Raw genomic sequence first — 27,094 nt, 5'->3', positions numbered from 1 at the left:
GAGAAATATTGACAGTGATAATCATAGATGTATGGTGTTAGTATTTTAGCAACTTTGAAAGCAGATAAATCACCAAGCTGATTCCTAAGACTGTTATGAGAGGCAGGGGAGAAATAGCGAATACTTATAATAATCATTTTCCAACCCAACAAGATACCAGAAGATTAGAGGACTTCTAATGTTTGTCTTTTTAAAACATTGTTTTAAAAGGGAGAAAGAAATAGCTGACTGGCCTGTAATTACTTCATTTAAGGTCAGAGATGGCTAAATTAATGGAAATAGAAGAATGGTATTAATTGTCATTTAGAAAGGCAGAGATTAAGGACAGCATAGGTTGTTAAAGGAAAGTCATTTCTGACTAACTTGATTGAATATTTTTTCTCCAAGCGGTAACAGAAAGTCACTGGTGGTAGAATGATTGATGTAGGCAACAGGTATTTTGGCAAAGTTATTGTTAAGATTGAAAAGAAAACATTGGTCAGGAAGGTAAAGCCCCATGGGGTCCAAGGGGTAGTAGGAGAAAGCACAGCAGGTTAGGCAGCAGCCAAGGAGCAGAAGAATCGACCTTTCAGCCATTTCTCATTCATGATGAAGGGCTTGTGCTCGAAATGTCGATTCTCCTGCTCCTCAGATGCTGCCTAACCTGCTGTGTTTTTCCAGCACCAAACTCTCAAGTCCAAGGGATAGTGCCAGGTTGGATCCAAATTTGGGCTCAGCAGCTGGAAGCAGAAGATAATGGTCACAGGTGTTTTTGTTATTAGAAAGCTGCTACCATTGGGCTTCTGCAGCATTCAGTACTTACAATATAGAATATAGAATGGTAGAGCACAGTATAGGCCCTTCATGCCCTCAATGTTGTGCCGACCTTTTATCCTACTCTGAAACTAACCTACATATCCTCCATTTTATTATCATCCATGTACCTATCCAAGAGTTGCTAAATGTCCCTAATATATCTGACTGTACTACCACCGCTGGCAATGCAGTCCACGCAACCACTACTCTCCCCTAAACCTTCCTCCAATCACGTTAAAATTATGCTCCCTTGTGATAGCCATTTCTGCTCATGGAAAAAGTCTCTGACTATTCACTCTATCTATGCCTCTCATCATCTTGTACACCTCTATCAAGTCGCCTCTCACCTTCCTTCACTCCAGTGAGAAAAGCCTTTGCTCCCTCAACCTTTCTTCATGAGATTGTCCAAGCAGCTTCTGGGCAAGTCTCCTCTGTACCCTCTTTAAAGCTTCCACATCCTTCCTATAATGAGGCGATTGGAATTGAACACAGTATACCAAGTGTGGTCTAACTAGGGCTCTATAGAGCTCCAGCATAACGTTGAGGCTCTTAAACTCAAGCCCCCTGCTAATGAAGGGCTTATGCCCGAAACGTCGATTTTCCTGTTCCTTGGATGCTGCCTGACCTGCTGCGCTTTTTCAGCAACACATTTTCACCTTCGTAACAACCCTATCAACTCGGATGGCAACTTTGAGGGATCTATGGACATGGATCCCAAGATTCCTCTGTTCCTCCACACTACTAAGAATCCTGCCTTTAATCCTGTATCCTGAATTCAAATTTGACCTTCACACTTTTCCAGGTTAGACTCCATCTGCCACTTATCAGCCCAGTTCTGCACCCTGCCATTGTCCCATTGCAACCTACAACAGCTCTCCATACTGTTCACCATTCCATCGATCTATGTGTCATCAGCAAACTTACCAACCCACCCTTTGACTTCCTCATCCAAGTCATTTATAAAAATTACAAAGGGCAGAGGTCCCAAAACAGACTCCTACAGACCACCACTGGTCACTGAGCTCCAGGCAGAATATTTTGCATCTAGTACCACCCTCTATCTTCTATGGGTCAGCCAATTCTGTATCCAGACAGCCAAATTTCCCTGCATCCCATGCTTCCTTACGTTCTGAATGAGCATGCCATGGGGAACCTGATCAAATGCCTTGTTAAAGTCCATGTCTACCACATCCACTGCTCTACCTTCACCAATGTGTTTTTCTACATCCCCAAAGAATTCAATAAGGTTTGTGAGGCATGACCTGCCCCTCACAAAGCCATGCAAATTATCTCTAATCAAACGATGGTTTTCCAAGTAACCATGAATCCTATCTCTCAGAATCCTCTCTGATAATTTGTTCACCACAGACATAAGACTAACTGGTCTGTAATTTGCAGCAGTATCTCTATTCCCTTTCTTGAACAGGGGAATAACATTTGCCACTATTCCAGTGGACAGTGAGGATGCAAAGATCACCAAACATACAACAATCTCTTCCCTCGCTTCCTGTTGTAATATTGAGTATGTCCCATTTAGCCCAGGGGACTTATCTATCCATTTCAAAATTTTCAGCATCTTCTGCTTCTTAACATCAGCCTGTTAGAGCATATTATCTACATGGGTTTCCTCCGGGTACTCTGGTTTCTTCCCACAATCCAAAGATGCGCAGGTTAGATGAATTTGCCATGCTAAATTACCCACAGTGTTCAGGGATGTGTAGGTTAGGTGCATTAGTCAGGGGTAAATGTAGAGTGATAGGGTAGGGGAATGGATCTGGTAGGGTTACTCTTCGGAGGATCAATGTGACTTGTTGGGCCAAATGGCCTGTTTCCCCACTGTTAGGGTTCTAATCTATAAAAAAAAGTTTGCCACTTGTTTGACAAAAATGTTTTCCTGTAATAAACATGTTATTTTTGAGTTTATTAAAAGACCTGATGAAAGTCTCTTTTGTTCCAATTAACATGGGAAAAATGAAACAAATTGATCATTTTTGGTGATTAAGACATTTATAACTGAAGCACGGTGTAATAAAGTGATTAAGAAGCCATCAGAGATGCATTCCCACATTAAAGAAGGGATCGAATATAAGGGCCAAGATGTTTTATGTTAGAACTGTATAAAATACAAATTAGGTCATAGCAAAGTTCTGCAAATAGTGCTGATTTTTGCATGTCCAAAAGCATCTACTTACACTATAGATGGGACAGACTAGATTTTCAAAGATTAGATTAGATTACTTAGTGTGGACACAGGCCCTTCGACCCAACAAGTCCACACCGATCCTCCACAGAGCAACCCACCCAGACCCATTCCCCTGCACCTAATACTACAGGCAATTTAGCATAGCCAATTCACCCAACCTGCACATCTTTGTGACTGTGGAAGGAAACTGGACCACCTGGAGGAAACCCACGCAGACACTGGGAGAATGTGCAAGCTCCACACAGATAGTCGCCCGAGACTGGAATCGAACCTGGGACCCTGGTGCTATGAGGCAGCAGTGCTAACCACTGAGCCACCGTGCCGTCCCGTGCCAGGAACAGAGATTTTCTTGCAGTGAAGAAAAATTGGCTTGGCAGAGGTTGGTTCCTTCAGACCAGGAGAGACTTTAGGGAGATTTAATTGAGGCTTATTAAATTGAAGGACCTCAAAAGTAATTAGGAATGTCTGCTTCCCTTAGAGCAGAGGGCAATGTGATCCTAAATTTACATTAACCAGGAGAAGGATTAGATGCGTGGTGAACAGAAATGTTTTCACAACTTAATGGGTAGTGGGAACCTGAAACCATACCATTTTTAAAATGCACTAGAAATGTACTTGGAGTGTCATAAGGCATGAGACTGAAGAGCTAAAAAATGAATTACACTGGAGATACTTAACTGTTGCACAGGCCTGACAGCTGAATAGTTACCTTCTGAGCAGAAATTTTGGGGATTCTGTTATGGATGAAGTAAAATATCACTACAAAATAGATTATATTTAACTACTGTTATGGTCTCTGTAGAACTGCATAACTTTGAAAAACAGATTTGAATTCCCAGTGACCAACTCAAAGGGTCATACGACAAGATTTTATGTTTTAAGACCTTTACTGTAATAAAGATTCTAAACAAATTAACTAGTTGCAAAAGACGATCATTCAGCCCCTTGAGCCTGTTCCGCCATTGGATAACTTCAAGGCTGATCAGATTGTTGCCTTAATGCAGCTTTCCTGTCTCCTTCAATAAGCCTCAATCCATTGTTGATCAAACATTTGTCAGTCTTGAATGCATTCAACAAACCAGCTTCCACTGATGCCTGCCAAAGAAAATTCAGTTGACTAAAAACCCTGAGAAAGAAATAGTTACGTAATACATTACTTAAAATTAAAGTGTTATTCAGCAAATAATGCACTAGATGAGCAAAGAGATTGTCCAAACAACCACTCCCCCCCACCATGTGACCTAACATGGCAGGTTATATGTCACACTCTGCAGAATTGTTGCCTTCTCAGGAACCCATCCAAACCTAATGTTGACACCGAACAATTCTTCCGCCGCCTTCGCCTCCGTGCCTTCTTCTTCAATCAAGACTCTCGCCCACCCTCTGACGACCCCTTCTCCCACCTCCAACACACCCGTCCACCTGGACACCCCGTGCTGGCCGTCTACCTGCCCTCGACCTCTTCATAGCAAACTGCCGCCGCGATATTAACCGCTACCTGAACTCCCACACCCCTCCCACCCACTCCAACCTCTCACCCTCGGAACGCGCAGCCCTCCACTCCCTCCGTTCCAACCCCAACCTCACCATCAAACCAGCTGACAAGGGAGGCGCAGTAGTAGTTTGGCGCACTGACCTTTACACCGCTGAGGCCAAACGCCAGCTCGCAGATACCTCCTCCTACCGTCCCCTTGACCATGACCCCACCCCCCACCACCAAACCATCATCTCCCAGACCATCCATAACCTCATCACCTCAGGGGACCTCCCATCCACCGCCTCCAACCTCATAGTCCCACAACCCCGCACCGCCCGTTTCTACCTCCTGCCCAAAATCCACAAACCTGACTGCCCCGGACGACCCATCGTCTCAGCCTGCTCCTGCCCAACCGAACTCATCTCGGCATACCTCGACACGGTCCTGTCCCCATTAGTCCAAGAACTCCCCACCTACGTTCGTGACACCACCCACGCCCTCCACCTCCTCCAGGATTTCCGCTTCCCCGGTCCCCAACGCCTCATCTTCACCATGGACATCCAGTCCCTGTACACCTCCATCCCCCATCACGAAGGACTCAAAGCACTCCGCTTCTTCCTTTCCTGCCATACCATCCAGTACCCTTCCACCGACACCCTCCTTCGACTGACCGAACTGGTCCTCACCCTGAACAACTTTTCTTTCCAATCCTCCCACTTTCTCCAAACAAAAGGAGTAGCCATGGGCACCCGCATGGGCCCCAGCTATGCCTGCCTCTTCGTAGGGTATGTGGAACAATCCATCTTCCGCAACTACACTGGCCCCACCCCCCATCTTTTCCTTCGCTACATTGATGACTGTATCGGCGCTACCTCGTGCTCCCACGAGGAGGTTGAACAGTTCATCCACTACACTAACACCTTCCACCCCAACCTCAAATTCACCTGGACAGTCTCGGACTCCTCCCTCCCCTTCCTAGACCTTTCTGTTTCTATCTCAGGCGACCGAATCAACACGGACATCTACTACAAACCAACCGACTCCCACAGCTACCTGGACTACACCTCCTCCCATCCTGCCCCCTGGAAAAACGCCATCCCATTCTCCCAATTCCTTCGTCTCCGCCGCATCTGCTCCCAGGAGGACCAGTTCAAAATATGTACAACACAGATGGCCTCCTTCTTCAAGGACCGCAATCTCCTCCCCGACGTGGTCGACGGTGCCCTCCACCGCATCTCCTCCACTTCCCGCTCCTCCGCCCTTGAGCCCCGCCCCTCCAACCGCCACCAGGACAAAACCCCACTGGTCCTCACCTACCACCCCACCAATCTCCATGTACAGCGCATCATCCGCCGTCACTTCCCCCACCTCCAAACAGACCCCAGCACCAAGGATATATTTCCCTCCCCTCCCCTATCAGCTTTCCGTAGAGACCACTCCCTCCGCGACTCCCTTGTCAGATCCACACCCCCCACCGACCCAACCTCCACTCCCGGCACCTTCCCTTGCAACCGCAGGAGGTGCAACACTTGCACCCACACCTCCCCCCTCACTTCTCTCCAAGGCCCCAAAGGAAACTTCCATATCCGCCACAGATTCACCTGCACCTCCACCCACATCATCTACTGCATCCGCTGCAGCCGGTGTGGCCTCCTCTATATTGGGGAGACAGGCCGCCTACTTGCGGAGCGATTCAGAGAGCACCTCTGGGCCACCCGGACGAACCAACCCAACCACCCTGTAGCACAGCATTTCAACTCCCCCTCCCACTCCACCGAGGATATGCAGGTCATTGGACTCATCCACCGCCAAACCACAACAACCCGACGGTCGGAGGAGGAGCGTCTTATCTTCCGACTGGGAACCCTCCAACCGCAGGGGATGAACTTGGACTTCACCAGTTTCTTCATCCCCCCTCCCCCCACCTTGTCTCAGCCGGATCTATCCAGCCCGGCACCGCCTTCCTGACCTGCTTCTTGACCTCTCCGCCTCCATCCTACTCCGACCTATCACCCTCACCTTGACCTCTTTCCACCTATCACATTTCCAACGCCCCTCCTCCAAGTCCCTCCTCCCTACCTTTTATCTTCTCCTGCTGAACACTCTCTGCTCATTCCTGAAGAAGGGCCTGTGCCCGAAACGTCGAATCTCCTGTTCCCTGGATGCTGCCTGACCTGCTGTGCTGTTCCAGCAATAAAGTTTCAACTTTGATCTCCAGCATCTGCAGACCTCACTTTCTCCTCTCACTTTCCAACAAACTCACCATTTTGCTGTACTGTAATGTCTCGTGTGCAACAAAAATAATTTCCCTCAGTCTTCTGAGAATCTTTAATCCAGTTTAGGCAGCAAGACCCCATCTGGAGACTTTTCCTTCTGTCCAGTGACGTTAGATCACATCTCTTCAACCAGGAAACTAGCTCCCACCCAAGTTTTGCTTGGTGGCTAACAGCACTACCTAAAACAGCAACATTTAATCTCTCTGGGCTCTTCCTCCCTCTCTATGTCCAAAGTTACTGAATCTGAGTATCTGAGAGACTGCCCAGAGCCACCTGTTCCTTTCCTTTGTGATCAGATGTAAAAGCTAGAAGCCAACCTCCATTAAGACCAGACTCTACCCCTCAAACAACAGGTCTCCATGGCAACCATCACATTTGCTTATTACTGGATAGAACGAAATGAAAATAATTTGAAACATAATATCTTAGAAAACATCACACTTGTAACAAGACAATTGAAAAATAGAGAACTTAAGCTCAACCTATTGATCCCTAATTACGTCAGGGAATTGCCAAAGTAGTATCTGTGCATCAAAGGAAAAGCAAGAGAAGCATATGGGGAAAAGTAAATAGAACATTATGATGGTAGATTAAGATGAAAAATGATGGGAGGAGGCACAAATAGTGCATAATCACTGACATGGAGTGTTGTATTTCTGTATCATTTCTGTGGTTACCAATGTATGGTTGAAACTCTGTGGTACAAATTGAAACCTGATCTATCCCAGAGTTAACATCAATTTACTGATGCTAGGAAGAAAAATACTAAATAAAGGTTTGCTTAAAGATACCTTTTCACTAGCCAGCTTTGAATACCAGTGTTATCAAGTAAGTTAGTCATTAGCCAGATGTGGCTACCTGATGTGTAAATTGCATTTCTGATTCATACATAAAAGATGTGGAGGAGCCACTTTTGGACTGGGGTGGACAAAGTTAAAAATCACACAACACCAAGTTATAGTCCAAATAACCCTTTTGGACTGTAACCTGGTATTAAATATGTAAAAGAGTTCTACACACCAGATTCAGACACACTGATTCACATAATTTGCCCAGTTGAATGAAAATAGCAGAGGGACAAGGAAACCTAAATAAAGTTAGGCAAGGAATATCATGGATGTTTGTCAGCTTAAGAACATAATTATATGAAAATGCTAATAGAGAATGAGACTGAATATTGACAAATCTCTAGGGGTTCCACAAATAGATATGAAAAGAAATAGGCGAGGGAATAGCAAGTGCATTAGTCATAATTTTCCAAAGCTCCTTAGATCGAAGAACAAATCCCTCTGGATTGATAACTGATAATGTGCTATTTCCATTTGAAGAAAGGAAGGAGAGGAAAGCTGGATAACTTACACCTGTAAGTTTAGCATCAGCTATGAGCGGGCTACTAGAATCTATCAACACAGAAAGAATGGGCAAGAATCAGTAGGTCACAGAGTAGCATGCATTTCTGAGGATGTCATGTTGGATAAATTCATTTGAATGTTATCTTAGAGGAGATCACCCACATGTGGATTGTAAAGTGTTTATGGATGTTGTGTTGGTGGACTTCCAGAACGTATTTGATAAGGTTTCACTTGGAAACTGATGTTCATCTGCATTTACAGCCAGAGTATTGGCATTAACAAAATTAGCCCGATAAAAGCAATAGACGGTAAATTTAGAAAATGTTGAATAATAACAAAATCGGTAACCTGACTCGTTTCCAGCTAATACCTTGTTGACATGGCCATCATCTACATCGGTACGAGTGACAATGAAATCTCCTGGCTGAGCTATAGGCGACATATACATGTGATTTCATCACTCAATAGCTGATTGACTCTGCTCCTGATAGAATAGACGCATTGCAGTGTTGATGCATTCAACTCTTTAGATGAATAGTTAACAGTATAAACTTAAAGATACTTCATAAACACTTTGATTTGTCTGAAATGTGTGCAGCTTTTAAAATGATTAGCTCAAGTGGATTGGTAATTAAGGTGTTTGCACTTAATGAGCTGCAAAAAGCTCAAAATAGTCATTGCGCTTAATATGCAATGTCTCTGTAATTGATTTCAGTAGAAATGGGAAATGGATAGTGCCGTGTCTTGAGGCTGTCTGTTATAATTGTACATCTGGGGACTATGTTTGCAGAAATGAGAAGTCAAGGACTTGGAGGTGTGGCATTCATTGATAATTAGATGGGAAATGGGTGATTTGGGAATAGACATCTGTCTAGGTACAAAAATGACCAGAATTAGTTTTGCTTTGGATGAACCTGATTTTCCTCCACCTTCTCAACCTTGCACCATTTTCCTCTGGTGTTTTTGCAAGGTAGGAATACCATGTTGTAAAATGCAAACCTGCCCTGACTAAGGTAATGGTTCCAGTTTAAATTGTGGGTGAAGACCTGATTTCCTCCCGAGCCATTTTCATCTGGTGGTGCAGGTTGTGGGCATCCTTCAAAGTATGTCAGATTTGAGAACTTTTAGAAAGCTCACTGGGATATTCTGAAAGGTCATTGGAATGCATTTATATGCCTTCAAATGTCACATTAGTTTCTGTTGATGTATTTTTATGTAGTAATTAATCATAGGGATCTGGCCTTCAAAGCTCACTTGATCTTTACATTGACCACCCTTGTGTATTTGTTCATATATATTACACTGCTTTTGCAATGGAGAAAACACCATAATTCAGTGAAAAATATCATGAAATGTGGTGTAACTCTACACTGTCAACTCTTCTATTGTGTTTTAATTGGCTGTTGTTTAGTTTAAAAGAAAATTTTCTTGACAATTGCAAAAAGGCTACGCTTCAAAAAAATCAAACCACCTGCTTTCTTACACAGATTGACAAGCATTCTATTTTGAAATTGAAATATATGCTGTTTTTCTTTTACAGGTAGTGGTTTATTGTTTGGCAAGCTGTGACCATTATAAATGTCTATCTGAGGTTCAAGTTTTACCATAGTAGATGTTCCATTTGCCTGTGAATGGGTGAAAGTCTGGGCGGCACGGTGGCACAGTGGTTAGCACTGTTGCCTCACAGCGCCAGAGACCCGGGTTCAATTCCTCACTCAGGCAACTGACTGTGTGGAGTTTGCACGTTCTCCCCGTGTCTGCGTGGGTTTCCTCCGGGTGCTCCGGTTTCCTCCCACAGTCCAAAGATGTGCAGGTCAGGTGAATTGGCCATACTAAATTGCCCATAGTGTTAGGTAAGGGGTAAATGCAGGGTTATGGGTGGGTTGCGCCTCAGCGGGTCGGTGTGGACTTGTTGGGCCGAAGGGCCTGTTTCCACATTGTAAGTAATCTAAATTATAATAAAAGATTATTGCTTTGATCTTGTCTCCAGCTTGTTGACACACTTTAATAGGATTACAAGTTTTTTTTTCAGAAGGCAGAATGCATGTTCTTTCTTCGAATCAGTGACATGAAGATTTTTTTTTGCAAGGATTACATAATATTTTTCATGGAATCTGAGGACTATACAAAGGCAATACTGAGTTATAGCTATGGAGGATACCTGGAGGCATAAAGGTGGCTTGTGCTGGTAAGAGTGATCTAAGAGTATACAAGGTGGTGTAGCAATAGAATGGATGATATAAGGATGCATGGAAGGTATAGAATTTCAAGGTATAGAATTAGCAAGAGTGGTCTGAGGGGTTGCTGAACTGCATAATGGGTTGAATAGGAGGATGAAGGAGGTGAGATGGTTAGGGAGTCTTTTAAATACTGTTTAAACACTGGGATACTATGTTGGAGAACCATGGCAGATCTTATAATTGATTCAGCTCTGCACTGTCATTTCTCCTGCATTCCAGCACGGCTTTGAAAATTGTACTGGAAGCAATGTGAAATGACAAAAATGGCATGTGATGTCACAGATGGGTTGGGTGTGCAGCTTGAGCAGTGAAAGTATTCAGGTCAGCTTTTCCTGAGCCCTGAAGAAGACTCTCAGCTCTTGATGTCGGGGTAAAGAAGAACTTCTCTGATTAGTGGGATACAAGAAGTGGTTTTACCCAAGGAATCGGTCATGGTCCATGTGTGTAGATGTAGATGATACAAGTTTACGATGACACTATGGTGGGAGGTATAATACATTTTGTCTATGGAAAAATGAAGATACAAAGGGGTAATTGACAGGTTAGATGAATTAGCAAACCTACAATAACTGGTATGCAATGTAGGGAAGTGTCAGGTCATCCACTTTGAATGCGAGAAAGATATCAAAATATTTTAACTGGAAGCTATGAAGGAATCAAGAAATATAGGCATCATTACGTAAGAAAAACATGCACGGGACAAACTACATAATCAAAAGAATGTGAATGGATTATTGGCCTTTATCTCAAGGGAGTTGGAATTCAAAAAATGAAATCATGCATCTGTTTACAAATGCTTACATATAACACAGATGGTGTGCTGTCTTCAATTTTGGACATTGAATTTCAGAGAAAATAAATTTGTCTTGGAAGTTGTGTACACACCGATTCATCAACATTTACCCATAAGCACAGCTAAACAACAGAATTGTAATAGTGCACATGCATTATATTTGGATTAATATGCAATTTTTTAAAAAAATCAGTAGTGGAGACAAGAATAGTACATTCTGACATAATATGTCAATCGTACAGACCGATATTTAGAGTTGAAAAACACTTCTGCTACTATTTTGGAATTCTGGGTTCCTCAGTAGTTAAATATTCAGTGTTCATAATGCCATGAATAGCATGGTAAGTTTTGAAAGGTGAATCCTCATCACTTACCATGTTGTATCACCTACTTCAACAATGTGCTGCCACCATCCTCTTTTCTCATAAAGAATCTATAGTCTTGTTTAGTGGAGGAAAACCCCTTATTTTGCACCAGCACATTATATAACATTATCTCTTGCTCTCTCTTGTGTCCGTCCACTGCAGGTCTCTCTCTCTCTCACGCGTGCGCGCGCTCTCTCTCACTCTCACTCACACACGCGCGCTCTCTCTCTCAGCAAGGACATCTGGCTGTGGTAGGCCCAAAGCGTGGATTTGGGGACTAGACGAGTTGTCGACCGCAATGGTGACAGTGCCTGGACCACCTACACCTGGCTGCAGTAGGCCTGAAGTATGGACTCTTGGCAGGGTCGTCATTGTTATACCTGGAGTCATGACGTCTGGCTTACCTTCTAGGGAACTTGCTGAGCCCTGGAGGTGTATTTGGAAGACTCCCTTTAAAGAAGATGAACTTTATTTATGTAATTTCTTTTTATTGTTTTTGTTATTCAAAATGGCACTATATTGTAGCGACAAAATACTTTTCACTGTGTCTTTCCATATATTTGTGACAATAAATAAAGAACTCAATAACTCACTTGTCGTCTAACTCAAAAAGGCTCTTGTCTTAAATAAGATGTAATTTATTGCAAGATAGCAATTGTATACAAGTTATTTTAAGATGACATTGTGACAGAGACCTTGAGAAAGGCCTGGAAGTTAAGTCACACTCCTCTGATGTCTTAGGCTCTTCTGCACTAAGTCCATCCGATGTCATCATAGTGGGTGTTGCATAAGACACTCCTCAGCATTAACCCTTTTAGATCTTCCAGTAGCTTGTTTATCTACTTTGGCCTCAATAAGAAAATGCTGCAGGCTGGAAGTGTTAGAACTAACTGGATAACTATAGTTAGTTATAACTAACTATACCACATCTGTGATTCCTGATACGTGCTACTGGCAAGAGACTGAGTGTAAGAGAAATGCTTCCTGCAGAAAAAGAGAGAGAAAGGGCTGTTTTCTAAGCTCGGTTTAATGGAATTAGCAGCATCAAGTTTATAACCAATTTTCTCGAGTTCAAAGGTGTATTGCATGAGGTAGTTAAGACAGGAAAAAAATAGGGTTCCTATCTATGATATCACTGTTGACATTTCTCCAATTGCTATGGGAGTGATTGTTATTGCAGTACTGTGCTACTCAAGCATGAAGGAAAAACTGAAAACAATGCTCTATATTTACCATGATAAATTCATGGGAATATTAACATTCCAGTTTAAAAAAAAGTGTTTAGTTACATTTATTTAGCTGAGAGTAGCAAACACCCTACCTTGGGGAAACATTGACTGAAAACACTGGGAAAGACTGGGAGTTGAGCTCTGATCTAATGCATTAGGCAGGAATGATGTCAGAAACAATGAGCATTTGCACTTGTACTTAATGTTTAGTATTAATGGCACACAATTTTGATTCCTTAGTTATAGATAAAGAATCACTCTGATTCCTCTGGAGAGAGTCCAGTATACTCTGGTGAGAAGTTTGCTTTATTAATTTTGCTGGTGGTGATCAGTTAGGGCTCACTTTCCTTTTGTTCCACATGCAGTTTTGTTCCACATGCAGTTTTAAATTTTAAAATAAAGAGCAGAAGAAACCAGTATACTGTTGAGATTGCAGTTTTTAACACAATATATCAGCCCTTGAAAAACATCTGACAGTGATTCAAGTGGCCTGAGGCATTGCAGGTTTGAATGAAAAGGCCCAGTGGTGTCGTGATATGATTTGTTTGGAGAGGTTGGATTTAAAACATAGAACATAGAAGAATACAGCGCAGTACAGGCCCTTTGGCCCTCGATGTTGCACCGATCCAAGCCCACCTAACCTACACTAGCCCACTATCCTCCATATGCCTATCCAATGCCCGCTTAAATGCCCATAAAGAGGGAGAGTCCACCACTGCTACTGGCAGGGCATTCCATGAACTCTCAACTCGCTGAGTAAAGAACCTACCCCTAACATCTGTCCTATACCTACCACCCCTTAATTTAAAGCTATGCCCCCTCGTAATAGCTGACTCCATACGTGGAAAAAAGTTCTCACGGTCAACCCTATCTAAACCGCTAATCATCTTGTACACCTCTATCAAGTCACCCCTAAACCTTCTTTTCTCCAATGAAAAAAACCCCAAGTGCCTCAGCCTTTCCTCATACGATCTTCCTACCATACCAGGCAACATCCTGGTAAACCTCCTCTGCACCCGTTCCAGTGCCTCCACATCCTTCCTATAGTATGGTGACCAAAACTGCACACAATACTCCAGATGCGGCCGCACCAGAGTCTTATACAACTGCAACATGACCTCAGGACTCCGGAACTCAATTCCTCTACCAATAAAAGCCAGTACGCCATATGCCTTCTTCACCGCACTATTTACCTGGGTGGCAACTTTCAAAGATCTGTGTACATGGACACCAAGATCCCGCTGCTCATCCACACTACCAAGAATCCGACCATTAGCCCAGTACCCCATCTTTTTGTTACTCTTACCAAAGTGAATCACCTCACACTTAGCTACATTGAACTCCATTTGCCACCTTTCTGTCCAGTTCTGCAGCTTATCTATATTTGAAACTAAACTTTTTATATTGTAGTGTTGATGCAGCGGTTTTCTGACACTTTGAACTGAATAGCTTTTGGAAGGTTTCATTATTTATATGGATTTATTTATTGTTGTCTTTGTCTTTTCTAGATAAATAAGCAGCAATTGCAGACAGTCAAAGATCGCTTTCAGGCTTTCCTGAATGGGGAAACACAGATTGTGGCTGATGAGGCCTTTATCAATGCTGTGCAAAGTTACTTTGAGGTAAGATCATTTTGCATGTAAGATTTTGTTTCTTTCAGTTTAGGTTTTTCTCACCTGTTTTAGAAAACAGTAAATTGATATTGCTGAATGCTGTGATTGTACATTTTTTTCTTGGAAATATAACTGTCTTCCTCCAGGACTGAATATCCTTGACAGTATTGCTTATTTATTAAAGTTGTTCTTTTAACATTGCAATGTTTAGTATTGCATTGATTGCTGACAGGCCACCAAGAGGAAAATGTTTATGTGTCGATGGAATCGGCCTCACTCTATTGAATTCAGAGGAGACAGAGTTTTTAAACCACAGCATTTAAATAAATAATTACCATGTGTGAATAAATGTTTTTATTATGTATAATTGATTTCACCTTTAACTAAGGGAAAAAGATCTTTTTCTATAACAGTCTGGGGGTCTAACAGGGATAAGTACACAGGCAGTGAGCTCCAAACTCCCAACAACCCCAAATAACAACTTTTCATCGGTTTCTTTCACTGATTATTCTTTGACACTTCAGCGGTGTATTCTTGTGAATTAATAGAACAGAGAAGTGCAGAGCTGGAGATCTGGAACAAACACAAACAGGAAGTGCTGGAGAAAGCATCTAGAGAGAAAAAAACACAGTTAAAGTTTCAAGTCCAGTAACCTTTCATCGGAACTGAAAGCAGCTGGGATAAAGTGATATTTATGCTGATGATGGGTTGGGAGGTAGAGAGGGAGTGAGACAGATAAATGGAGACAGTGCTCAGCGAGAGAGAAAAGGCAAGTAGACCAAAGGGATTGTTGATTAGTAATCCAGGGAACAAAAGGTGATAACAGGGACTGTGAGTACTTGAAAATTCATTGGCTGTGCTGAGAGCAACTTGTACAGGACAGGACCTGGAATGGGCAGGTGGTGGGTAGCAGGTGGAAGGAGGTGTTCATGCTCTGAAGTTGTTAAATTCAGTGTTGTCAGTGTTGAAAGCTGTAAGGTGCCCAGGTGAAAGATGAGGTCCATGATGTGGAGGGGCCAATGTTGGACTGGGGTTAACAATCACACAACACCAGGTTATAGTCCAACAGGTTTATTGTTCATCAGGTGGGGCAGAATCATAGGACACAGAATTTATAGTAAAAGATCGAAGTATTACAACTGAAGCGATGTATTGAACAAACCTAGATTGCTGTTGAGTCTTTAATCACTTAGAGTGGAGTGTCGTTCCTTTAGTTTGCATTGCAGCAAATGTATCCTCATGAATTGTTTGGCTCATTGCTTTGATCTTTCTCTCTGTTCTCAATGGTCAAACTATCCCTCTCTGTCACTTTCTCTCTCTTCCTACAACACTCACTTTCTGTATTCTCTTTCTCAAGGAGTCCTTGCTCATCCAATGTTTTCTGGATCTGCATACTGTTCACCAGCCCTGTTTTTAATAATTTAAACTCTACCAATTAGTTTTAACAGTGAAATCTCTGTGAAGAGTTTAATTTCTTTGACATTTAGAAATTTATTCTAGTTTAAAAGTTATTTCATTTAAGAATGTAATGCATGTTTTCTTTTTTCTAACAAGAAATTTCCACAAGAACCCAACTCCAGAATGTATATTAGGTTTTATGGAAATATTGAATTTATTTGACTTGGCATTTTCTAGGGCCACTACTATGATATAAAGTGAGGAATTACTGTGCTATGTGGCATTAACAAGTCTGTTACATTACAATTACTGATTTCTGATTATCCATCTGCTTAATGTGCATACTTACATTGGCATTTTTATTGTCAGAAATTTCTCATTTAACTCTTGCTGTCATTCTGTGTTTTGTTTTTTCTGCTTGTTACATAATTCGTTTCACTAACATTTCTATAAGTCTGCTTGGTGCTTGGTAACAGAGAACCTCCTGAATAGAGAGTCTTGTTGCTGACATGTTTCATGTCCCACTCTTCAGTACAAACACAAGAAAAACAAATTTCAAACAAGCACAACATGCACACTACAGGACAAAAGGTTGCAGATTAGTCAAGGTGAGTTGCCTTTGGCTGATGTGTTGCCATGGAAAAAGTAATGGGGGAACTAAAGGTTTCCCAAGCTCCTAAATAATTCAAAGAAGGTGCAGGCCTTGAACATATTCTCTTTGTTTCCAGAGAATCAATCCCCATAAATGTTCGTATGTCACTTATAGCAAGTGTAAATGAACCACATAATGAGCTTAACTGATTTAACTTTAATTGGTTGTTAGTGTAGAGTGTATTAGAGCACTCTCAAATTGTTCAGTAGATGCTGCCCAATAGTGGAACACATCCAATGGTATATGCTTTGTTTTTGGTTTAGCATCATGTACATTACTTATGGCATCCAAAAGAGCATTTTTTTTCAATGATCCAATCACTAGGAATATATACCTAACAGCACACCAGCACTGTAAGATGCAGGCAAATTGTCTCAAAAAACTGAACAATAGATTAAGCAAGCTGTTACATTCTGCTTCTGTGCAGTAGCTATTGTGGGTATTGCAAGTGGCTATTTTCCATTAACAAGATAGTACTATCAGCTCAAAAATACATGTCACATATCACATAATTGAACAAAAATGTTTATGAATTTCTGCAAGTTTAATTTATGTTCGCTGGAAGCAATATTCAATCATACGCAGGCAGACACTGTCTGTATATGTACAAGCCTGGAACATTTTTGAATTACCTGGAAACTTGGGAAGCCTATAGTCACTTGTGACATTTTCCATGGCAATACTTTGGCCCATCAAAGTCATCTTGCCAACCAGCTAGTACCCTTTTCTTGTGTAGTGTAAGTAGTTGTGATCATTTGATTAATTCAAGATGAGAAACTTTGAAAATTTGTATTTCTTTTCAGCAAACTGCTTGTCTGTCTCTTCTTCTTTCTGAGTCTTTGTAAAATTATTTTTACACTTTGTTCCAGAAACTATGTTTAATTATCTCTTACTGATTTCCACTCTATATGCTTCTTCTGTATTTGTTTCTCATCCAATTCTCTCTTGCAGAGCTCTGGAATCTAAGGATTCACCCTGATGAAAGTTGTAGAAATTATCTTATCTTTTTCTGATACTGTGGACTAGTCTTACTTGTTTTGTTGTGCTTACTTATACATTTCTACCTCGGGCCTCATACCTATAATTCCACCCTCCAGAATTCTGGTATGAAACATTCTTTCTTTCAGTCATGAGGAAATGAAATGTAAGAGTGCTGCTAGGGTTAACAATTGAGGAGGCTATGCTTACTCAAGGGTATAAAAGTGGACAGTGGTCAGCTGGGGTCTGAGAGAGAGATCAGGAATACCATGAACAGTTAGATAATGTCAGGGAAAAAGCAAGAAGAGATGCTTTTTGATCTGACTGGTTCCTTAAAGCACTGGTAATTTATAAGATAGATCTCATGATAATAGTTTTCTTTCGATACTTGTAATGGATCTCAGTCTACATTCGTGACATAGACATCACTTTTCTTCCATTTCCGGGCCGTTGTTTCCAGTGGGTGTAATGACGTGCAGCATTGAGAGTTGGCTGTCACAAAATTCCATGTTAGAAATTGGTGTAAGTGAAAACCAGAGTTAATTCAAGATTGGGAATGTGTTTCTTACATCACAGCAATGTCTGCACTACAAAGTATTTAATTGTTTCTCAAGCAAACATGCATCCATAACTGGAAGAGCATTGCATAAAGATGGGGATTTTTAACCATGTGGCTTAAGGCAGCAAATTTACCATCAAGAGGAACATATACAGATTTTCTGGTGTATATGCCTGACCATGGCCCCAAGGTAGAGGAGGGAATATTCTGGGGAGACACTTGTCTTCCACTTGCAAGAAATAGAAATCAATGTTGGGTCTGAGAAAGACCACACAAATAAATGATACAGTAAATAATGATAGATCACAATCGCACGACAAGGTTTGTCTCTAAATGTTAGAGTAATCACTCAAAATTTCTCATTATTATCTGTAGTTATCAATTGAAATTATCATAAATAATTTAATTGCATTTAATCTTTGTTCATCAATGTTATGCCTTTTTCATGTTATGTTCAAATCATAGAATAGTTTTGCAGAGAGAGCATTCAGCCAGTCAATCACACTGCCACACTCTTTCCCTATACCCTGCATTTTATGTCCGTCAAGTATTTATCCTATTAATTTTTGAAGATTACTATTGATCTGTATCAACACTTTATCAGACAGAACATTTCAAATCCTCGCCAGTCATTGTATATAGATTATTCCTTCTGCTACCTCTGGTTCTTTTGCCAATCATATCTGTGTCTTCTAGATAGCTGCTGTTGTGGGATGATTTAATTTTATTTACTTTATCTAAACCTCAGTTTTTAAAGCCCTCTGTTAAATCCCCTCCTGGTCTTCTCTGCTCATCAGACAACAATCCCAACGTTTCCAGGTCATCCAGTTATAAAGTCTCATTCTTTGAACGATTTCAGTAAATCTCTTCTATATCCTCTCTGGAGTCTTTATGTCCTTCCTGTGGTGTGGGGTGGTATGCCTAGAAATTATATTTTTTTCAATTTCTTTACCTGTTATTCAAAGATCAGTCATCATTTTATTCTGAAATTTTGAGGATTTAATTTGAAGCATTATATTTTTGTAGAATTTATTTTAGTAACATCTGAAATGATTTTGAATTGTAATTTTTGTTTCAATTGCTTCATGTATTCTAGGTGTTTCTGAAAAGCGACCGTGTGTCCAGAATGGTGCAAAGTGGTGGTTGCTCTGCCAATGATTCTCGAGAAGTGTTTAAGAAACATATTGAAAAGCGAGTTCGAAGTTTGCCAGAAATTGATGGCCTGAGCAAGGAGACAGTCCTGAGTTCCTGGATGGCAAAGTTTGACGCAATATACCGTGGTGAAGAGGATCCACGCAAGCAACAGGCCAAAATGACAGCTAGTGCAGCTTCGGAGCTGATCCTCAGCAAGGAGCAACTGTATGAGATGTTCCAGCAAATCCTTGGGATAAAAAAATTTGAGCACCAGCTACTGTATAATGCTTGTCAGGTGAAGGCATCTTTTTCTATGTTTCCTGTTATGGTGCATGCTGTTAACTCACGGAAAGCAGCTTGCTGTCACTAATCATTGATAATCTGTGATTTGGGGGTGCCTTCCATTTGCAAAGGCAATGGGCTGTAGAGATAATGATCATGAGATTGCATCTGATTACAAAACAGAGGTAAAGGGAGTAAAAAGCATTTTGATGTCTAAGAGGTGTTAGCTGACAATTTGTTATTTTTAGACAATGTTGCAAGAATTCTCCTGTCCTCCGGATGGGTAAAATTATTTCCAGGCCCCCTTGTACCTGCTGTATTGTTTGACATGTTACTGCTTGCTTAGTTTGATAGCTAAAGCAAAATTTTATTTACTCAAAATTATCATTTCACTTGTTGAAATATAAATTTAAATCTATGCAGGTGGATCAGAAATTGAGGTTGCGTTGGTTGGAAGTGCAAAAGAATGATAGTAAATTGACATTTCTTTCTTGTAGTTCATGATGATACATTTTAGAATTGTGATAGAAGAATCTGTCTGAGAGTCTGGAACTTGAGAGATAAGGTGGTTAAGGAATGCGTGTGTTCCACCTTCTCCAGAATGGAGGCTAACAGTTGGTGGTTTTCTCAGGAAACTGGAACACACAGGCATATTGATCAAACCTTTGCTAGTCTACATATACATACCCCGTTTTTTCAGATTAGTAGTTGTCTAATTATTTGTCAAAATGCTGTGCTTCTCTTACTGGCAGTTGCTCTGTTTAGATTGCCTCCACTGTTCTGGAATTAACTTAGTTTTGATAAATGAGAATTGTTCCAAGTCTGGAAGTTTCATTTGTAAAAAAATTCATGTTTATTACCTGTCAATTGAAAGATAATTCCTATAAACTGCAAAAAAAGATGGCATTGTCTGTAAATCTGCAATAGAACTTAAAATATTGGGAATATAATGCAGATCAGGCAGTATCTATAAGAAGGAACCAGAAATATTTTGCTTTATATCCTTGTCAATTCTGATGAAGGATACTGGAACATTATAATCTGTTGTCTTATTTTGCTGACTAACCTGCTGTATATCTCCAGCAGGTTTTTATTTGAAATTTCCTGTCAGCCATTCTCAACATTATAAGTTACGATCAGTTTCAGTTTCAACATGTATTTGAAACCAATGGTGAAGCAACTGCTTGTGGATTGTATGTTAATTTTTCTAAAACACTTTTTTTTGGCTTGGCACCTGCAGATGTGATTTAATTATCACTACTTAAAGGAGACAATAAGAAAATTAACTATCATTTTTAACCTTCTATTATATTCTGGAGAAATTTGATCCCATGTATAACATTTAGGGAGCATTTAAGGGCGGCACGGTGGCTCAGTGGTTAGCACTGCTGCCTCACAGCACCAGGGTCCCAGGTTCGAATCCAGCCTTGGGTGACTGTGCAAACTCCACACAGACTTCTCCCTGTGTCTGCGTGGGTTTCCTCCGGGTGCTCCGGTTTCCTCCCACAGTCCAAAGATGTGCAGGTCAGGTGAATTGGCCATGCTAAATTGCCCATAGTGTTAGGTGAATTAGTCAGAGGGAAATGGGTCTGGGTGTGGACTGGTTGGGCCGAAAGGCCTGTTTCCACACTGTAAGGAATCTAATCTAATCTAATATACAACAGAATGGAAACAACTTGTATTATTTGGCAACTTTCAGAATCTCAAGATGTTCCTAAGCATTTCACAGTCAGTTGATTACTTTTGAAGGGGCTTCACCACGGTAAAGTAGGAAAAGTGGCAGCCTGTTTAACCACAGAAAGGTTGCACAAATAATGCGATAATCCCTGGAGACTTATTTTCTAAAGTAATGTTGGATGAGGGATATATATTAAGCTGGACCCAGTGATAATTCCCCTGCTGTTGATCTTTGAATAGCTCCAAAAGAAGGCTGCAGTCAAAAGGTTCATAATTGGATTCATGGGTCAGTCATTGCAGACCAGGAGTTAGGAAATGTTGGATAGATATTGAGGGATTGAAGTTTGTGGCTGTACAAGCTGTATTGTTGGTGAAGCCACTTTTGAAGTATTATGTGTGTTTCTAGTCGCCCTGCTATAGGAAGGATATTATTAAATTAGATAGGGTGTAGAAAAGACTTACAAAGATGTTACTGGGGCTAGAGGATTATGAGGAGAGGCTGGATAGGCTGGGAGTTTTTCACTGGAGTGAAGGAGGTTGAGGGGAGACCTTATTGAGATTTATAAAATCACGAGAAGCAGAGATAAAGTAAATAGCAAAGGTCTTTTCCTTCGGGTAGGGGAGTTCAAAACGAAAGGCCATAATTTTAAGATGAGAGGAGAAAGATTTAAAAGGGACCTGAGCAGTAACTTTTTCGCAAGAGGATGGTGCCTATATGGAATAAACTGTCAGAGAAAGTGGTAGATGCAGGTTCAGTTACAACGTTTGAAAGACGTTTGAATAAGTACTTGAATGGGAAAGGTTTAGAGGGATGTGGGCCAAGTGCAGGCAAATGTGCCTTGTTTAGTTTGGAAAACCTGATTGGCATGGACGAGTTGGACCAAAGGGTCCGTTTACATGCTGTATGACTCTGACTCTATAAGAACAGAAACCTGGTTGATACTTTTAGTCAACTTGGGTCCAAAAGAGATAAACTGGATATTCTGCATATTTTTAAAATACTTTAACTTTTGTGACTACTCAGGAATAACATGGCTTGATTTCTATTTCGACACCCCATTCAGGCATAACTGAACAATGGGGCAAAGACATTCCATACATTAATCATTGAGCAGGGTGCAAGCAGGAGTGCCTACAGTCACAAAAGATAGGGTCATTGTCAAAATGGCGAGGCAGTCAAGACTTAAGGAGGAAAGCAGATTATTGTATTAAAGTGGGATCAATAATGATGAAGGGTGTATGGAACAGCATTGGAGGGCAAGATAGGCTATGAGAGTCAGGCTTATTGGTAGTGACCACAATAGTGGCCTTTGATGATGTAGCATAGAGCACCGGAATGGAATCCTTAAGATGTAACAACAGGGGTCACAGGGCAAGAAGGACAGTTGGCAGGTAAAGGTCTCTGTCATTGATAACTGGTCACTATTCCACAGACTAGTCAACTTCCTGTTACCGACAAGAGCTATATCTGTACACTTCCCTCAACTCCAACCCAGACTTTAATTACTGTTTATTCAAATAGTTGCCTACACAATGCCTGCAATGGGAGATAGATTACTTGCTTTCAAAACATACAGCCACACTTTCAAATACTGATTTTTAAACACAGTTCAATCTCATTTCAGTCCACAGATTATAAAAAACAAATAAAAAAGCATTGTTCTTACAATGCTTGTGAAGTGCTTGGTGGCATCTTCCATTTCTATCATTTGTTCAGGCCCCGTCATTGTGTAATCAGTGCTGATAAGCCCTGTGGAATGTGCTCTGAACAGTTTGGTTGCCATGCAGCAAGATGATTGTTTTACCAACATTGTTTTACCTGGACCTATTTATTCTTTTTGCTCTCTGTCTTTAAATATGTCATGTCTCCAGGATTAAAATTCTTTTCTGATGACAATATGATACTTCAAAGCTCACCTGATCTTTTCGGAGATTAGTAACTTGAATATTTTTCTGCTTGCATGCATGGCATATAAAATGAACTTCAAAAATTGAACTCAGTTGAATTGAAGTATACAGATCCAATACAGGAAATCATACGATGCTTGTCTGAGGTAACGGATGAGCTCCTACGTGACTACTTGGAGTTGTTGAACTGGTCCATATTTAAGAACTCAGTGCGAAACCTAAATGAGTGTGCCACTACTGTCACAGACTTCATCAGTAAGTGTGTAGAGGACTGTGTGCCAAAGAAATTAATCCAAGTGTTGCCAGAACTGTAAACCATGGATGAGCCAGAAGATCCACTCCCTACTGAAGCCCATATCTGAGGTGTTCAAGTTGGGTGACCTTGATATCTTCATGAAATCTAGATACAATTTTCACAAAGCCATCAGGGACACCATGAAAAAATACCAGATTGGAGTTCCAGAATAATCTCACAAACACACATTGCCTGTGGCAAGGCTTACATGATATAATGGGCGTTGAAACTTTATTGCTGGAACAGCACAGCAGGTCAGGCAGCATCCAGGGAACAGGAGATTCGACGTTTCGGGCACAGGCCCTTCATTCCTGAAGAAGGGCCTGTGCCCGAAACGTCGAATCTCCTGTTCCCTGGATGCTGCCTGACCTGCTGTGCTGTTCCAGCAATAAAGTTTCAACTTTGATCTCCAGCATCTGCAGACCTCACTTTCTCCTCGATGATATAATGGGCTACAAAGCAAAGTCAAGTAGGATCGCTGACAATAATGAACTCCTCACCGATGAGCTCAATGCATTCTATGCTCAGTTTGAACTGAAGATCAATGAAATGATGCCACATGATTCGACAGCCTCAGATGCACCTGTACCTACAGTCACCACCACAGATTGGCCTCCTTGAGGGTGAACCCATAGAAAGCAACTGGTTCAGATGGAGTCTTGGCCGTGCATTCAGATCCTGTGTGGATCAGCTGGCAGGTGTGTTTGCAAAAATCTTTAACCTCTCCTTACTCCAGTATGAGGTTCCCACCTGCTTCAAGAATACACTATCATTCCAGTGCCAAAAGAAATCAGGCAATGTGCCTTGATGATTATCACTTGGCAGCTCTGACATCTATCATTATGAAGTGCTTTGAAAGGTTAGTAATGGCAGACATCAACTCCAGCCTCCCAGATTGCTTTGATCCAATACAATTTGAGTACTGTCACCGTAGGTCCACAGCAAACACCATCATCCTGGTCCTACACTTGTCCCTAGAATATCTGGACAACAAGGACACGTGCAGCTGTAACACTATATCCTGCATTCGGTTTTCTTACCCTGATGTACTTAACCAAGATACGAGTTGGCATTTCAAAACAATATTTTTCATGGTACACGTGACAATAATAAATCAAATCAAATGATTGTTGCCCCTTTAAAAGTTGTGGGATGATCAGAAGTTATAGAGGTATTTTTGTATTCCTATCATAGACTAATTGATAGGTGCTGTAGCCGCCAGTAGTCTGAAGTAAGTTTCTTTGCGTGTTCTGCACATGCTAAAAAGTTTTTGGATTTCATCAGTTACAGTATAATCTTGCTCTCAAATCCCATTATGTAAAAGACTTTCTATAGCCACACACATTGCTCCAATAGATTCACATATTCCTTCCAAATTTTCATGGGTATCCTTTACCATCCTCTATGCTTCGCATATTCTTTATCCAGTATCCCCACATCCTTTAACAAAATTCTCCATTTGTGACAAGCTGGAAGTGAAAACTGTTAATGTACCTTGGAAACGATTTGTCTCTTTTCCTTTTAATCTTGTCCCTGGACAGCATTAGTATGTCCTGAACATACTGCTTCAGGCTAGTGAAGAGTACGTAGTAATATTATGACTTTGAAAATTGCAAATCTACAGATCTCTGAAGATAACTATTTTGTCATGTCTAACTTAATTTGGGCTTTTTTTATTAAAGACTTACTTCACAGTAAATATATTTCACTAGATATTACATCAGTACTTATAAAGTGATTTAGCCCAACTACCTTGCATGGAATTACAATTATGTTCAGTGATTTTTAATGTGTCTTCAATGGATCTGAAATGTGACATATTTATTGACCTTGCTTCAGTTTTCCTTTCTGTAGAATCCATATAAGCGCTTTAACCGGTCTACTGCACATAATATGAAGGTGCACCCATTATATAGAACCATGTGGCTGAATGAATAGGATGCTCATTATCAGACTGAAGCTTCTGGGGACCAATATAAGACCTACTGATTGGTCAGCATAGTCATTGTCTCCCTCTGTACCTTCCACGTAATGTGTCATCTTGAAACTCTGTATTCCTTTTTGGGTGATTCAGCACATAATAACATTTGAGTCACAATGAAAGCATCTACTAACTAACTCTCAGTTATTCCAAGGATTCAATTATCTTCCATAATTGTCCAGGACTAAGACCTTACCCATGTTTAATATCATAACTGACTCCGTCAATTTGAAGGCAAAAGTGAGGACTGCAGATGCTGGAAACCAGAGTTTGGATCAGAGTGGTGCTGGAAAAGCACAGCAGGTCAGGCAGCATCCGAGGAGCAGGAAAATCGATGTTTCAGGTAAAAGCCCTTCATCAGATGAAGGGCTTTTGCCCGAAATGTCGATTTTCCTGCTCCATCAATTTGAAGGCAAGTACAGATGTAGGAATTTCTAAGTGGAATTTCTGTAATCTTCCATTTAATCAATTGAACTCTGTGATATTTTCTTCAAAAAAAAATTCAGTTTTCTGAATTTGTCAAAGACCTACCAAACCTCCTAATCATTCCGTAAATCATCACATAAATAAATTGGTCTGTAAAGTTGAAGATGATATCTGCACCTTCACTCTGCAGCTGCTAAGTTTCTAGTTTCAAGAGCACTTTGCAGCTGAAGTTACTTCTGGGAGGAAGTGAAAGGGTCAGGCCCATTCCTTGCTTTCCATTCAATAAAAAAACATCCCATTTCCATGCGTTGATTTTATTATTCCATTCGCCTTTGGGGCCTGCTCCTCAAAATAATGGTGGAAAATTGTATTCAGACACTTCTACCTGGTTTCAGTCATCTGTCTTCAAGGACAGGTTGATATAAAAATACACCCTGAGGATATCTGGCAGTGATGTTAAATGTTAATCATGTCTGACTAATCTAGTATTTTTAGAAGAGGATGTGGCATTCACAGTCAGTTGCTTGTCTATCTTATCGATATGGACTTCCAGTAGGTGTTTGATAATGTGCCACATGAAAGGTCATTGGCAGTATGAAAGCACAGAAGGAAGAAGATAGACAACAGCCTTTTGACTTTAGTTGTGGAGTAATTGGGAGTCGGAAACAGAGTGGGTGGAAAATATGGCTGACATTAATTGGACTTTTCAAGTGGTGTTCTCCTGGTATCTGTTTCAGGGCGTTAGCTTGTCATAATATTTATAATGAATTGGGTTGAGGAATAGAGAATTGGCAAGATTGCAGATGATTCTATATGAGAAGAGGCAATAAGCAGAGCAGATGGGAGCAAGGCATTGCAAAGGGAATAAAGATGAAGTAAATAGGGAAAATCAATCATGAATAACAGAGGTCAAAGTGAGTAAGTGTGAGGTATTTTATTCTGAAGCTGCAAGTTAAACTTAGACTACTTCCTAAATGTTGAGAAATTCGGAAGCATAGAGGAGCTGAGATTTGTCAGTCCAAGTATACAAATGATTTGATGTGAATAAACAAATACAAAAAGTCAATAATTACACTATCTGTTTCCTAATTCTCAAGTTGAGTGCGAGGAGAGAAAGTTGAGCTTTATTTATATATAACCATGATCCATAACTGAGTTCTGCTTTGAACACCACAAACAGGGAGATATATTGGCCTTGCAAGAAGATTCATGTGAATATCAAAATATAAAGTGATTAGAAGATTAAATTATGTTGCATAAATTTAACTCATTCTCCTCAAGAATATGAAGATGTGAGGTTATTTTGATTGATATATAATGAGGTTAAAAAGATTTGGTAGTTACGTACAAAGAAAGTTTGCTATGGCTGGGCAATCAAAAACAAAGGGAAGTGGAGTGGTTATAATCTTCAACTTAAAGTTAATCTTTTTAAGAGGAACATCAGAAATCAATTTTTCACAT

The 27,094-nt window shown here is 40.8% G+C and overlaps 1 protein-coding gene across 14 annotated transcripts in view; it reads left to right on the top strand.

The window, feature by feature from the left end:
• The window catches only part of cadpsa (Ca2+-dependent activator protein for secretion a), a 598,940-nt gene that overhangs the window by 93,833 nt on the left and 478,013 nt on the right, over positions 1 to 27,094 (top strand). For all 14 annotated transcript variants that reach the window (XM_087994403.1, XM_087994397.1, XM_087994398.1 and 11 more), the window contains exons 2-3: positions 14,239 to 14,352; positions 19,027 to 19,359. In XM_087994403.1, coding sequence (XP_087850529.1) covers positions 14,239 to 14,352; positions 19,027 to 19,359 — 447 coding nt within the window. The remainder of the gene's footprint in view (positions 1 to 14,238; positions 14,353 to 19,026; positions 19,360 to 27,094) is intronic.

Source organism: Chiloscyllium plagiosum, unplaced genomic scaffold (genome assembly GCF_037043375.1).
Source record: "Chiloscyllium plagiosum isolate Xiang-an unplaced genomic scaffold, Cpla_swu_hap1 HiC_scaffold_14, whole genome shotgun sequence".
NCBI classification, from domain to species: Eukaryota; Metazoa; Chordata; class Chondrichthyes; order Orectolobiformes; family Hemiscylliidae; genus Chiloscyllium; species Chiloscyllium plagiosum.
Note: the sequence above shows the minus strand (reverse complement) of the source record. Positions and strands in the feature narration are given on the sequence as shown.